The sequence below is a fragment of the Vicia villosa genome, linkage group LG1 (genome assembly GCF_029867415.1).
Source record: "Vicia villosa cultivar HV-30 ecotype Madison, WI linkage group LG1, Vvil1.0, whole genome shotgun sequence".
NCBI classification, from domain to species: domain Eukaryota; kingdom Viridiplantae; phylum Streptophyta; class Magnoliopsida; order Fabales; family Fabaceae; genus Vicia; species Vicia villosa.
In genome coordinates, this window is record NC_081180.1 from 82750601 (window position 1) to 82763177 (window position 12577).

Here is a 12577-nt window from a genome sequence, read left to right on the forward strand (position 1 = left end):
AAGGAGTAACTCATAAGATACAAAGACAGCCCACACACACACATAAAATCTTTTTTTGAAACCCTTTTATGACTATTAAATCTCTTAAAAAAATTCAAGTCTGAGCTAGTTGATTAAAAAATTGTAAATTTATTTTGAAGCATTTTTTAACCTACCCAAACGATTGGGACCTTAAGCCAATCGATTGAAAGAAGAAAAATCGATTATATAATCAATTATGATAGTGTCTTAATGATTGATAATACTCTCTATCCAAACTTTCAAAAATAGGAAGAAATAATATATTATTTAGGTCATCCAATCGATTATAATAAGGACTCGATCGATTGAGCCATTAAAATTGTCCATGGATCATTTCCTTTTTTAGATTTCCATTCTCCTATATAAAGGAGGCACCCCTCCTCCTCAATTCACACCCGAATTCTAAACTTCTATATCTCTTTTGAATTTATCTCTCTTCTCTCTCACTAAAATAATTTTTCTTTTCACCTAAGTTGCCTTAGTGCCTTTGAGTGAAAAACTACTTGTGATGAAGAAATTCTATTGGTGTTGTATTGTTGCTATTTTCTCAAGAGTGCGATATTCTTGAGAAATCGAGCTTAGTTCTTGAGACTAACCACTCTTAAAATATCTTATTGGTTCTAAACTTAGCCGAGAATTTTTTTGTTTAGTTATTAAGATTAGCTTGAAAAATCACTTATTGCTCATTAGCTTAGCCTAGATAAAATCTTTCTTTTTGGTTGGGGATAAGTCATTGTAAAATCTCTAGATTCGATTGTATAGAAGGTTCATGGACATAACCTATAAAGCTCAAGTTCATAGTCAAAATCTCAAGAAGATATTTGGGGACAAGAGTAGACCGACATTCGGCCGAACATGTATATATCACTAATGTCATCTTTCTAAACTCTTATCTCTTAATATTTACAATTTACTTTTTCGCATTTATTCTCCACTGTTCAACTTACTCCGATCTTTAAGAATACTAACACAATCATATTTTAAGTAAGGAAACTTTAATTCAATCGCGAGTTTTGAAGTCACTTTTCTAACAAGTGGCATCAGAGCATAGCTCATGTTAAAGACTAATCGTCCCAAGAGGAAAAATGACTTCAAGTTATTCACTAAACAAACCCTCATCCTTTAATATAGAAGTGTATAGTTTGTGGAAAGAGAAAATGAAGTTTTTCAGAGAAGGGATGTATAGTGGTATTTGGGAGATTTTGAAGGAAGGTCCATTTGCTCTTACACACAATGTCAATGGTGTTGTAGTAAAAAATGAAAATTTCATCATTACAACTCTCCATCTTGATGAATTTTTGTGAGTTTTTCACTACAAGACTGCAAAAAAAAAAATGGGACATCCTCCAAATTACCCATGAAAGAACTACTGAGGTAAAGAGGACAAGGTTGGGCATATTAATCCATGAGTGTGAACTCTTTATAATGAAACCTGAAGAGAGCATTAATCAAATGCAAACACAATTTACTCATATCATGAGTCATATGAGAGCTCTGGAAAAAACATTTTCAAATGAGGAACTAGTTATAAGAGTTCTTAGATGCCTAAATCATAGTTGGCAGCCTAAAGTCACTGGAATTTGTGAATCTAAAGACTTGGAGACTATGGACACACACTTTTTTTTGACAAATTGTAGGAACACAAAATGGAACTTAAAAGGCTGCCATAAACGAGGAAAGAGAAAATAAAAATAAAAATTCTAGCATTCAAAACCGAGGAGTCTGACTCTGATGGTGACATGTCTCTTATAGTAAAGAAATTCAGAAGATTTCTAAGGTATGAGTAGAAAAAAAAGGAACAACAAAAGGATGTGGAGAAGATACCATTCATCCCAATATGCTACACATGTGGAAAGAGAGGGAACATCTGGCCAAATTGTCCCTTAGCTAAAAAGGAAAATAAAAAAATCTAATAAAAAAAGGGCAAGAAAGCTTACATCGCATGGAAAGGTAAGGATATAGTTTCCTCAAATGACGAAGAAGAAGCTAACATCTGTCTTATTACAAATCACCAAGATGGCGAGGTGACCTCTTGTTTTTCTTATCATGATCTTTTTTGCATTTGTAAGAAGCTATCTAAAGAAACAAGCAAACTTGAACAAATTGTATCTACATCCAAGAATACTATTTCCTCTCTTGAATTTAAAAAATAAAAACCTTGAGAAAGAAATATAAATCCTTATAGAAAGATAAATCGATTCAGCTAAAAAATCTTCCACTTCAAACAAAAATCTTCCTTATAGAAAGATAAATCGATTCATCTCAAAAATCTTCCACTTCAAACAAAAAAGATGAACCTAACAAGTGCACCGAATGTGATAATTTGAAAAATGAAACTTGAGAACTTCAAAAGACACATGTCAAGTTCATCGAGGGAAGAGATAAATTGAATCTTCTATTAGAAAATCAAAGAGTATCTTACAACAAAGCTGATTTTGGATATGAATCCAATAATAGTAGTAAGAACTTCAGTAATATTTATAATGTTAACTTCACCTTTCATTGTAAAACCTTAAAACACAACTACAGTAATAGATAAGAACATATTTCTATGTTATATTTTATTAAGAAAATTCACGAGATTAAAGAAGGACATCCCCTTCATATTTTTACAAAAAAAAAAAAACATTATGAACACAAAATTAAAAATTTATCAGCTCCCTTAAATACCTGATCAGTGCATTTTGATGCACATTCCTTTATGTTTGTACTTAGGCATTTCTATGGTTTGGTTTGTTTATTTTTCTATTTTATTATGTTTTTATATTTTAATTTATTTTTATTGTTATTTGATTTTCGTATTTATTTTTCAGCTTTAGCAGTCTGCACGGAAACGATCATAACTGGAGTTCCGGGAGTCCGATTGAGGCGTTCTAATAATCGACGGAAAGCTAAGAGAAAGAGCTACAATTCTTATGTTGGAGTCGAAGTCAGAATCGGACTGTAGAAGGGCCAGAAAATTCGTTGAAGTTGCAGCACTAGTTTTAGTTAAGTTTCGGGTCAATTAGTTTTGGGTCTGGGTCGTCTGCTTGATCCAGTTGGATTGTAAAACGGGTTGTGCCATTGTCCCTTAGGTTAGCAGCCGCGGTACTGTAGCAATCCATCTTCCATTCACGAAAAAATCAAGCTTGTACGAATTGATCCACAGCGAACTAATCCTTTTGAGTTAATCTACCGTGTTCAGGTTCTAATACTATGAGATTAATATAATTTTGCATTATAATTCTAATTCCTTCAATTCTACTTTGTGTTTATCATTTGCTTAATCTGATTATTTGTAGAGTAGATTGTTTGGTTCGATTGATTTATGGTTCCTAAATTTCTATGCGTTTTATCGTATGCTTAATCGTTAATTCACCTTTTGCTTAACCGAATGCTTAATTCGGCAAACGGGAAATATAATTCTATAAAATTGTTGCGCTTGTCAATTGATTTTGTGATCGAACAGAAACGGAATCCGCTTATGGTAGTGAAATTATAATAATCGATGATTAGTAGGAACCGAATCGGTAGATTGACTTATTTCATAATCACTTATTTCAAAACAGCTTATCTTCATAATCACTTTTGATAATCATTTTTTCGACCAAACCAAACCCCCCTAAATCGATTTAGCTTTTAGTTAATAAAAATCTAGAGTCCTTGTGATACGACTCGAGCCATTGTCGCTGTACTACGTTTTACAAAATACTCGTTTTTGACCCGCGCGCGACAGCGGATCAATACCCAAGTCTCTTATATAAATATAAATGAAAAGAATGTTTATGAAACTAACAATAAATGACCTAAGATGATGTAGGTACCTAAAGTTAAGACCTAACCCTTTTTTCCAGGAATGCTTTACAGTCCCGAACCATATTCTCCTCCTTTTTCCCTAAAGAATCATGTTTTGTATCTTATGGAGATAATAATAAGAAAAAAAATCCTAGATTTTGGTACTGTTGGCAAGTCCTACAATCCAGCGATTGCGGTAATGTTTTCTAAGCCTTAGCGAGTTAATTAGGAAATTATCAGCTTCTTTAGAAACATTTTTTGAATTACCTAATCGATTGGAATCTTAAGTCAATTGACAGGAAGAAGCAAATCGATTATATAATCGATTATGACAATGTCTTAATGATTAGTAATGACTCTCTATCCAAACTTTCCAAAATAAGCATAAATAACTGATTATTTGAGGTATCCAATTGTTTATGCTTATGAACTAATTGATTAGATAAGTTAATTTGCCCATTGATAACTAGCAGGACTTTGGGTGATAACTGAGGATTGGAGAACTTAGATGTAAGTTTTCTGAGTAAAAACGTGTGTATCAGATAACTTGAAAGTAAGACTTCCGATTGCTTTTTGTGGATCGGAAATCTTTGCGCAAAGAGTTATGATGGTGTTTTATGGATCAATTAACTTGGTTCAATGACTTATGATACGAAATACACTTTTACGCGCTCTCTCAATTGCTCGAAGAACTTAAGACTAGAATGAAGGGAAAAGTATAAATTTTAAAAAATAAATTATTTATACAGAGACATTTTGATCAAAATTCATTATAGTAGGATAGAGAGATAAATGTTGGGGGTATGGACTCATTGTTTCAAAGCCCAGTTAATAAAACAATTTTAGAGGCCCATAGTTAGCGGGTCAGTAAAGCCCAATTCATGATGAGCCTGCATATAAAATCGAAATTGATATTAACGTTCTCAGGCCAACCCTAATCTGAGATCAAACATCAAACCAAACAATGGGACACAGCAACGTCTGGAATTCTCACCCCAAAACCTACGGTCCTGGTTCTCGCACTTGGTACGTCCATTCCTCAATCAACTAGTTTTTTTATTTCATCGTATAACGTTTCTCTGTTGATCCCAATTTTTACAATTTTACTGTTTCTAATTTCTATTTGTTTATTGCTTGCAGCCGTGTGTGTGGGAATTCACATGGATTGATTAGGAAGTATGGACTTATGTGCTGCAGGCAATGCTTCCATAGCAATGCCAAGGAAATTGGTTTCATTAAGGTTGATATTTGTATTAGTTATTCTCAAAGTTTCTCATTAGATGTTTCAATGAGAATTTGTATATGTCTAACTTTTTCTTTTAATTTGTTGCAGTACCGTTGAAGAGCTGATGTAGCTGTTCTACCAAGTTTATGTTCTGGCACAAGAATGATGTGTATCATGTTTGAAGAATTTTTTTTGCTTGCTTTTGGTTTATTTGTCGGACTGGATTTGTAGAATTAAGATGAATTGTTGTTTACTATTGAACTTGAAATTAATGTTGATTGGGGGAGAAATTTCGCCTAATTTTCATTATTTGACTGTAACTACACTTTATGTTTGGAAGGGCTCCTTTATGTTTTAGTATGAATTGTTGGAGTGAACAAATCGTAATAGGTGAAATAAGTAGCTAGAAGTTAGAGTTAATTGTTTTAAGATGAATTGTTGGAGTGAACAGATCATAATGTGTTTTAGGATGTTTTAGGATGAATTGTTGGAGTGAACAGATCATAATGTGTTTTAGAATGAATTGTTGGAGTGAACACTTTATGTTTGGAAGGGCTCCTTTTATGTTTTGATCCAGTTTTATTTACTTATTTTGGTTATTGGAGGATCTATAACTTAGAAGTTATAGGGTTAACCTAAAAAAATATCCATTATATGTGGGCATTGTCTCTTTAATTGCGCCATTGTAATCGTTTCTGCTAGCAAACTTAGTTAACTTTTACCGCAGTTAGTAATTGCAGTCTTCAAAGTGACTTAATCCACAATACCACTCCTACAATTGGCACCAAATCATCTTTCCTAGTACTTTATGACTCGCACCAGTCCTCACCCATAGTAGATGTTCCAATTTTGATGACTTATCCAAATGCTTCATTTCACTAGAGTCCAATCATTCAATCGTTTTGACAAGGAACTTTTCAAGTTTGGTTGTCATTTCAACAACAATTTCAAGGTCAAATGTCGAAGCAACCCCTACGTCCACAACAATTACCTCCAAAGACGCCTAGTCCTTCTCGTAACGCAAGATACAAACGAACTTGTTACTAACATCTATAAACTAGTACATTAACAAAATGATCGTTTTCTCAAGAGACTTCTTCATATAGAATAGAATCGGTAGAAGGCTCTTTCATAAATTGCTCCTTAATTAGAGGTGTTACAACACGGTAACTTAGAGGCCGCTTCCAATGATGTCACATCCTATCCAAAGAAAGTATTTTAATCACTAGGTCGTCGTCATCATCGTCGCCCGGGCCGAAATTCTTCTCATGAGGGCGACGAAATTCTCCTCATGACTAAGATGATATCCATACTCCTTTTGAAGAAGTCCTATATGCATCTTTCTCAAAGAGGAAACGAGCACGATATCAATAATCAAACTCCTAATCACTGATGAAGAATCCATTTGCCAAACTCTATCATTTGCAATATAGAGAAACCACTGAATTTGGACAATAATGACGAACTTGGGGATCCTGACGAACACATGGACACTGCGCTTGATTTCAAAATCTTGGACTACAATTCCATCATCTTTGGGAGAAAATTGTGTAATAAGTTAACGATGTAATTCACAGCATATAAAACGTTAACATAAAACGATACCCATCTTTAGCAAGATCCACCACTAGAAGAATGAGACCTTCCGAGAGTATATTGACTGGTTTACTATTGTAGCAGGGAAAGTAAGAGGATCTAACAATAGTCTAGAGTACTGGATCAACCATAAGAAGAATGAGACCTTCTGAGAGCAGATTGGCTAATTTACTAAGGTAGCAGTGAAAAAGTAAGAGTATATTTAGGAAGGGGTTGAAGGCAGAATATATGTTCTACGAAAAGTTAGATTTGAAAGACGTAGGGAGTAAGAGTGATCTCACCCACACCCAAACTTACATTTAGTACAAAGAGAAGTTGTTGGCCAAAGATGTGGAAAGGAACAAATGCTCTTGGAACTTAGGGAGTGGGAGATAAGTATACACCAGACATTAGAAGGATAAAGATAAAGACATACAGAAAGGGTCGCACGTTAAATTCGCATCCTACACCTTGTTAAACACTTCGAGATATTACTTGTTCTGCTATGGAATTATGTGAAAATCAATAATATGAGATTAACAGCGAATTGCAGTGGTTTTGATTTTCCGATGCGGTGGAACAAGGGCTGACCTGCAAAGGTTAGTACTCCAACGCTCAAGTCAATAAGAAAGTGAGAAATGAAATTTGAATGGAATATGAATCGTACCTTGAGAGTGACATGCATTCTTCTTTCAGTAGGATATATGGTTAGGTTAATAAATTTATGTGAGTAAAACACGGTTGACAGTTGGATTGTTTATGGGAGATCATGCATGATGATATAAAATATAAAATCTGATATTAAAATCTCTCAGGTTATTGGTTAGTTCAGGGTAAAACCAAGATTTAAGATTTGTCAGCTCAACGCGTGTTAAAAGTTTACAAAGTTTGTTTAGAAGCTTGAAGATTAACGACTCTAAGATTCTCGTGGAAATGAGATTAACCACTCCGATCTACCATTTGGAGGGAAGATTCACCGTTTCACCCCGCTATATATTGTTTGGTTGAAAGTCAACCATAAACTTCAATTTTTCTTGAATAAGGAGGGTGTATGAGTATAATCTATCAAAAACTCTCAAATTTATTGGATACTCTCAAGAACAATTCTTGGGGAGATGAGTCGGTCTTTTTGTTTGATCGAACCTCTATAATTCTAGGCGTTCTCTTTTGCTAAACTCTTTACTTTATAAATGCAATTTATATTTCCACAATTTATTTTTCCACTGCTTAATATTAAAACTATTTTCAAAATGTTTTCTAAACTCTGATTTTAATCCTCAAAGTTTTTTAAAACCATGTTTTTCCGAACCACACAATTCATCTCCTTGTTGTGGGTGAAGTCACATGTCTAACATTGTCATCATCAAAATCGAACAACTAATTTTTTTTAATAGAGTGGTATCCTTCCTTCCGTACCGACTAATCCACCCGAGAGCATACCCTTGAGCATGCCCCACGTAGCCTCCGAAAGTTGGTCCTAGGCTCCTTCGAACTCAGGACCTCAAGGGAAACATACCCTTGAGGCCCAAGCACCCTCCCAAGTTGAATGCAACTTTGCTACCAACAAACTTTTCTACCTTGGATCACTTCGACAACATCTTCAAGCATATAAATCCACATTTTATTCTTTTTCCCTCGATTGAAAATTAAAACGGAGGTAAAATGTTATGTATTTTTAATTAAAAAAATAAAATAGGAAGACGTTAGTAGTCGAACTAAAATGTAATTTTGTTTTTATCTAAAAAAAAAGGAAGAGGCTTAATTTTTAAGGTTATATGTCTTTATACAACTGAGATAAAAAGCTTGTTTGGAAATGAATATTGAGCATGACTTATTTAGGACTGTGTAAACTATATTGGCCAACTAAGTCATGTATTTTAATTTCATGAGGTAATTTATTTTCGAGAATTTAACTTGCCGCTTTCAAAATTATTCCTGGCATCCCTCAAAGTTATACTTTTATCATTATACCCTTGTTTAAGATTTTTAATTTTTTAAAAATATATGTTTTTATTGAAAATTTTAAAAAAATATCGGTTTTTTAAAATTTCAGTGAGTTTTTATCAGAAATTTAGAAAAAATTACCAGATTTTTCAAAATTTCCAGTATTTTTTATAAAAAAAAAACTATAGTACCATAAATTTGAAATTTTCGATATAAACCGGAAATTTCAAATTAACTAAAATTTCCGGTATGATGTACCGGAAATTTCTTTATAATTGAAATTTTCGATATTTTTTGCAAAAAAAAAAAAAAACTGTGATACCATAAATTTGAAATTTCTAATATGTATCGGAAATTTGAAATTTCCGATATATCAAAAATTTCGAATTTCTAGTATACTGAAAATTCTTTATATCTCAATATTTTTCAACAAAAATAAAATTGAATTAAAAAATATAGAATGTTAGATAAAAAAAGATTGACAAGTTAATTTTCCCTTATTTTTACGTCAAGTATCTTATTGTCAAGAAGTAACTTATTTTCATTAACTTATATGACTCTTCTTTGAATGTAACCTTCTTTTTTTTCATTAACTTTTGTTTTTATGAATCATAAGTCCAACATTAAGGTCGATAACTATAAGGTGTGACATTACCTTTGATAATTTGTTCCTCTAGTTTCATTATGGTATCAATTTTAGTTATCTTCCCTGAATATGTTATCTCTACTTCCTTTAAATTTTCTAAATATTATGGCATGTGCATGTTTTCTTCCCTTGGATCAATTATATGAATTTTCATTATGCTCATATTCCTTTAGATTAAATTTTGGTTTTTTCTTTACCCACCTCCCTATGGGGTCACCCCCAGCGAAAATCCCATTTTACCCCTGCTTCGGAAATGCATTTTCGAAATATTTTTTTTTCTAAATTTTTTCAGACTTCGGAAGTGCATTTCCGAAAAAATCCCAAAAATTGGGATTTTGATTAATTCGGAGATTCATCTCCGAAAAAACAAAAAAAATCTAAAAATTCCAAAAATTAATTTTAGGATATGAATTAATTTATATATTATAAATTTGATATAATTTATGAGTAATAAATAATAATTATTATATATTTTGATATAATTTATTAGTTATGAATAATAATTATTATATATTTCTATTCTGATTTATATTTTAAAATTTAAAATAATTTTAATTAAAAAAATTAAAATAATTTCACTTACAAAATGAGTTATAATTTTTTATTTATATATTTATATATTTATAATAATCATTATGTATTTACAAAAAAAAAAAAAAACAAATGAGTGTTTTAATTTATATATTTATATAATAATTATAATAATTATTATATATTTATAAAAATTATTATATATTTATATATTTATATAATAATTATTATATATTAATTATAAATATATTTATATATTTATATAATAATTATAAAAATTAAAAAAATGAGTGTTTTAATTTATAATAATTATTATATATTTATATATTTATATATTAATTATTATATATTTATATATTATATATTTATATATTTCACTTACAAAATTAATAATTATTATTATATATTTATATATTTCTATTCTGATTCATAATTAAAAATGAGATAATTTTTTATTTAGTTTAAAAAAATTAAAAAAAGATTTTGTCTTAATTTTATTTAATGAATAAATTTTATATTTAATTCTATATAATTCAAAATTTACTTATGGAATTAAAATGTTTTTGATTTATATAAGTTAGTAAAATAATTTTTAACTTTCAAATAGTTTAGGATGTTTTGATTCACCTTGATTTTATTGATTCACCTTCAATTCACCTTGATTTTATACCTATTAATTGTATTGATTCACCTTGATTTTAATTTTTTTAATAATTATTAATTATTTCGGAAGTGTATATCCGAAACATTCCAAGACCAATTTGGTCTTGGAATATTTCGGAAGTTCATTTTCGAATTTCTCCAAGGGGGGTGCGTTCGGAGATGAACTTCCGAAAACACCACATTTTCTGAAAAGTAACTTTATTTCGGAGATGCATCTCCGAAATCAATATTTTATATTAAAAAAAACACGTTTTCGGAGATACATTTCCGAAAACACCTTTTTTAACAAAAAAAAGTACCTTTTCGGAAATGAACTTCCGAAACAAGGAGTAGTGTGGTAAATTCACCAGGGGTGGGCAAGAAGGTTAGGAGGTGGGTGAAGAAATTTTCTAAATTTTTATTTTGTCTCAACATGGATCTTTCCAACTGTTTTAAAGGATGTTGATGTAACAATGCTCCTTTCAGATTTGTACACTTGCGTCTATTTTCATTTTATTTAAAGGAAAATTCATTTCTATGTGAGGGGTTGACAAAATGGCTCCAAGTAGATTAAGCATCAATATTTTGATTATGAGGTTATTTGTTAAGCTTTCATGGACTATCAACGACTTCATTTAGATTGATCTCAAATAGATGTATGCAACTATTTTCATAAGAACTTTGATAAATATTGTGGCTTTTGTGTTATCTCAAGAGAATCCAACTAGAGTTGTATTTTTAGGTTTGAGACTGGATTAAGGTAACTCTAATGGCCTTGCCCAAAATGATGTAGGGCGTATTGCTTCGTTGATTAATCTTATTTTTATATTTTAGTTTTCCATGTCTATAAGGATGACTACCAAGTTTCCTTATTGTTAATCAACCCCTTTGTAATCCTTTTTTGAAAAGGTAATCGAAGAAATATGTCTGATATAAGTGAGCGCGTATGTGGTGGTTGAGATTTGAATTATTTTTTTAGGGCTAATAGATGACGTCTTTATGAAAAATCCTCATGATATGAAGTTGATGTACATTTAGTTCGACATCTTCGTCCTTAATTTCTCATATTCCTTTTCTCGGGACTCATTTACCTCCTTCGAGTTTCTAGTGACCACTATCCTTTCCTTCAAGGTCTTGACCTGTCTAAGTTTCAAGGTTAACTTTTTTTCTCTTACACTTATATCTTGACCTCTCTTATGACCGTTTTGTCCTTTTTCTTTAGACCTGCTTTGGTTTTGATTATATTAAAAAGATTTTCTATAATATCCTCTTTTTTACTTTAACGACTTTTTCTATGGAAATAAAACTTGTTGCTCATTTCCTTAACTCGCTTATTGTAAACATGTAATGCATCTGTTAGTGTAATTTTGTTTATCTGAATTAGTTTTTATCGAAGGGGTCCATGAAATCATTGAGAGTTTTTTTTCTTATGCCTTAACATCATCTGACTAATCAAGGTTTTATGGGTTATTAAACTACTCGTCGATTTGGACACGAACATCTCAATCAGTTGTTTTTATTACTTGATTGATTTCTCTAAGAGATTTGAGAACCATAAGAAAAAAACTCTTTTTTAGGGAGCATGAGAAGTTTTTTGCACATTGGGTATCATACTTTTGTTGAAGTATTATTCAAGTGTTGAATGACTTCAGGTGGTTTCTTGGATCCAATTTTTTGTCGCACTTATTGATTGTTGATAGTCAAAATTTTCTTAGTATTGGTTCAACATTGGTTTCATATGTAAAAGGAAACAATGTTATGCCACCCTTCTTACTCTCCCACATAAGGGATCTTCGATATGACCCCTTGTTTTTGGAGTTTGACTTGGTCATATTGTCGTTGTCATCCTTGGTAAATGAGTTATATGCCAGTGCTTCCATTTTTTTTCTCTTTGATCGATATTATTTTTATGATTCTCAATTTTTATGTCCTTTTCTTCCAAGGTGTTCTTTGGAGCTTGATATACGTTGATGTACCTGTTTGGTGAACTAAGAATTTTGACGTATGGAGTTTTCATCTCCATTGACAAGCCTTAATTGATATGGTTAATTTTGATGTTAGAATCGTCTAATATGGATGTTATTGTTTTGATTATGAAGAATCGATTATTTTTTAGATGGTTTCTAGGGAGCTAGACATTTGGTGACCATCATGTTATGGCATTTAAAGGTCTTTGTAAGCTATACCATGTCCCACAGTGGGTACCAATACTATTGTAT

General features: G+C 31.4%; 1 protein-coding gene across 1 annotated transcript; it reads left to right on the plus strand.

Annotated features, from left to right (window-relative positions):
* Positions 1-4691: 4691 nt before the first annotated feature.
* On the plus strand, positions 4692-5377 carry LOC131610919 (small ribosomal subunit protein uS14z/uS14y/uS14x). The gene is made up of 3 exons (XM_058883009.1): positions 4692-4821; positions 4936-5035; positions 5129-5377. Exons 1-3 carry the CDS (start codon positions 4760-4762, stop codon positions 5135-5137), a joined length of 171 nt encoding a protein of 56 aa, XP_058738992.1. The 5' UTR covers positions 4692-4759; the 3' UTR covers positions 5138-5377.
* Positions 5378-12577: the final 7200 nt, after the last annotated feature.

Excerpts from the sequence above, each read along its gene's own strand:
- LOC131610919 (XM_058883009.1), top strand. The coding sequence starts at position 4,760 with ATGGGACACAGCAACGTCTGGAATTCTCACCCCAAAACCTACGGTCCT. Across the intron at positions 4,822-4,935 it reads GGTCCTGGTTCTCGCACTTG|CCGTGTGTGTGGGAATTCAC; the intron begins GTACGTCCATTC and ends TATTGCTTGCAG.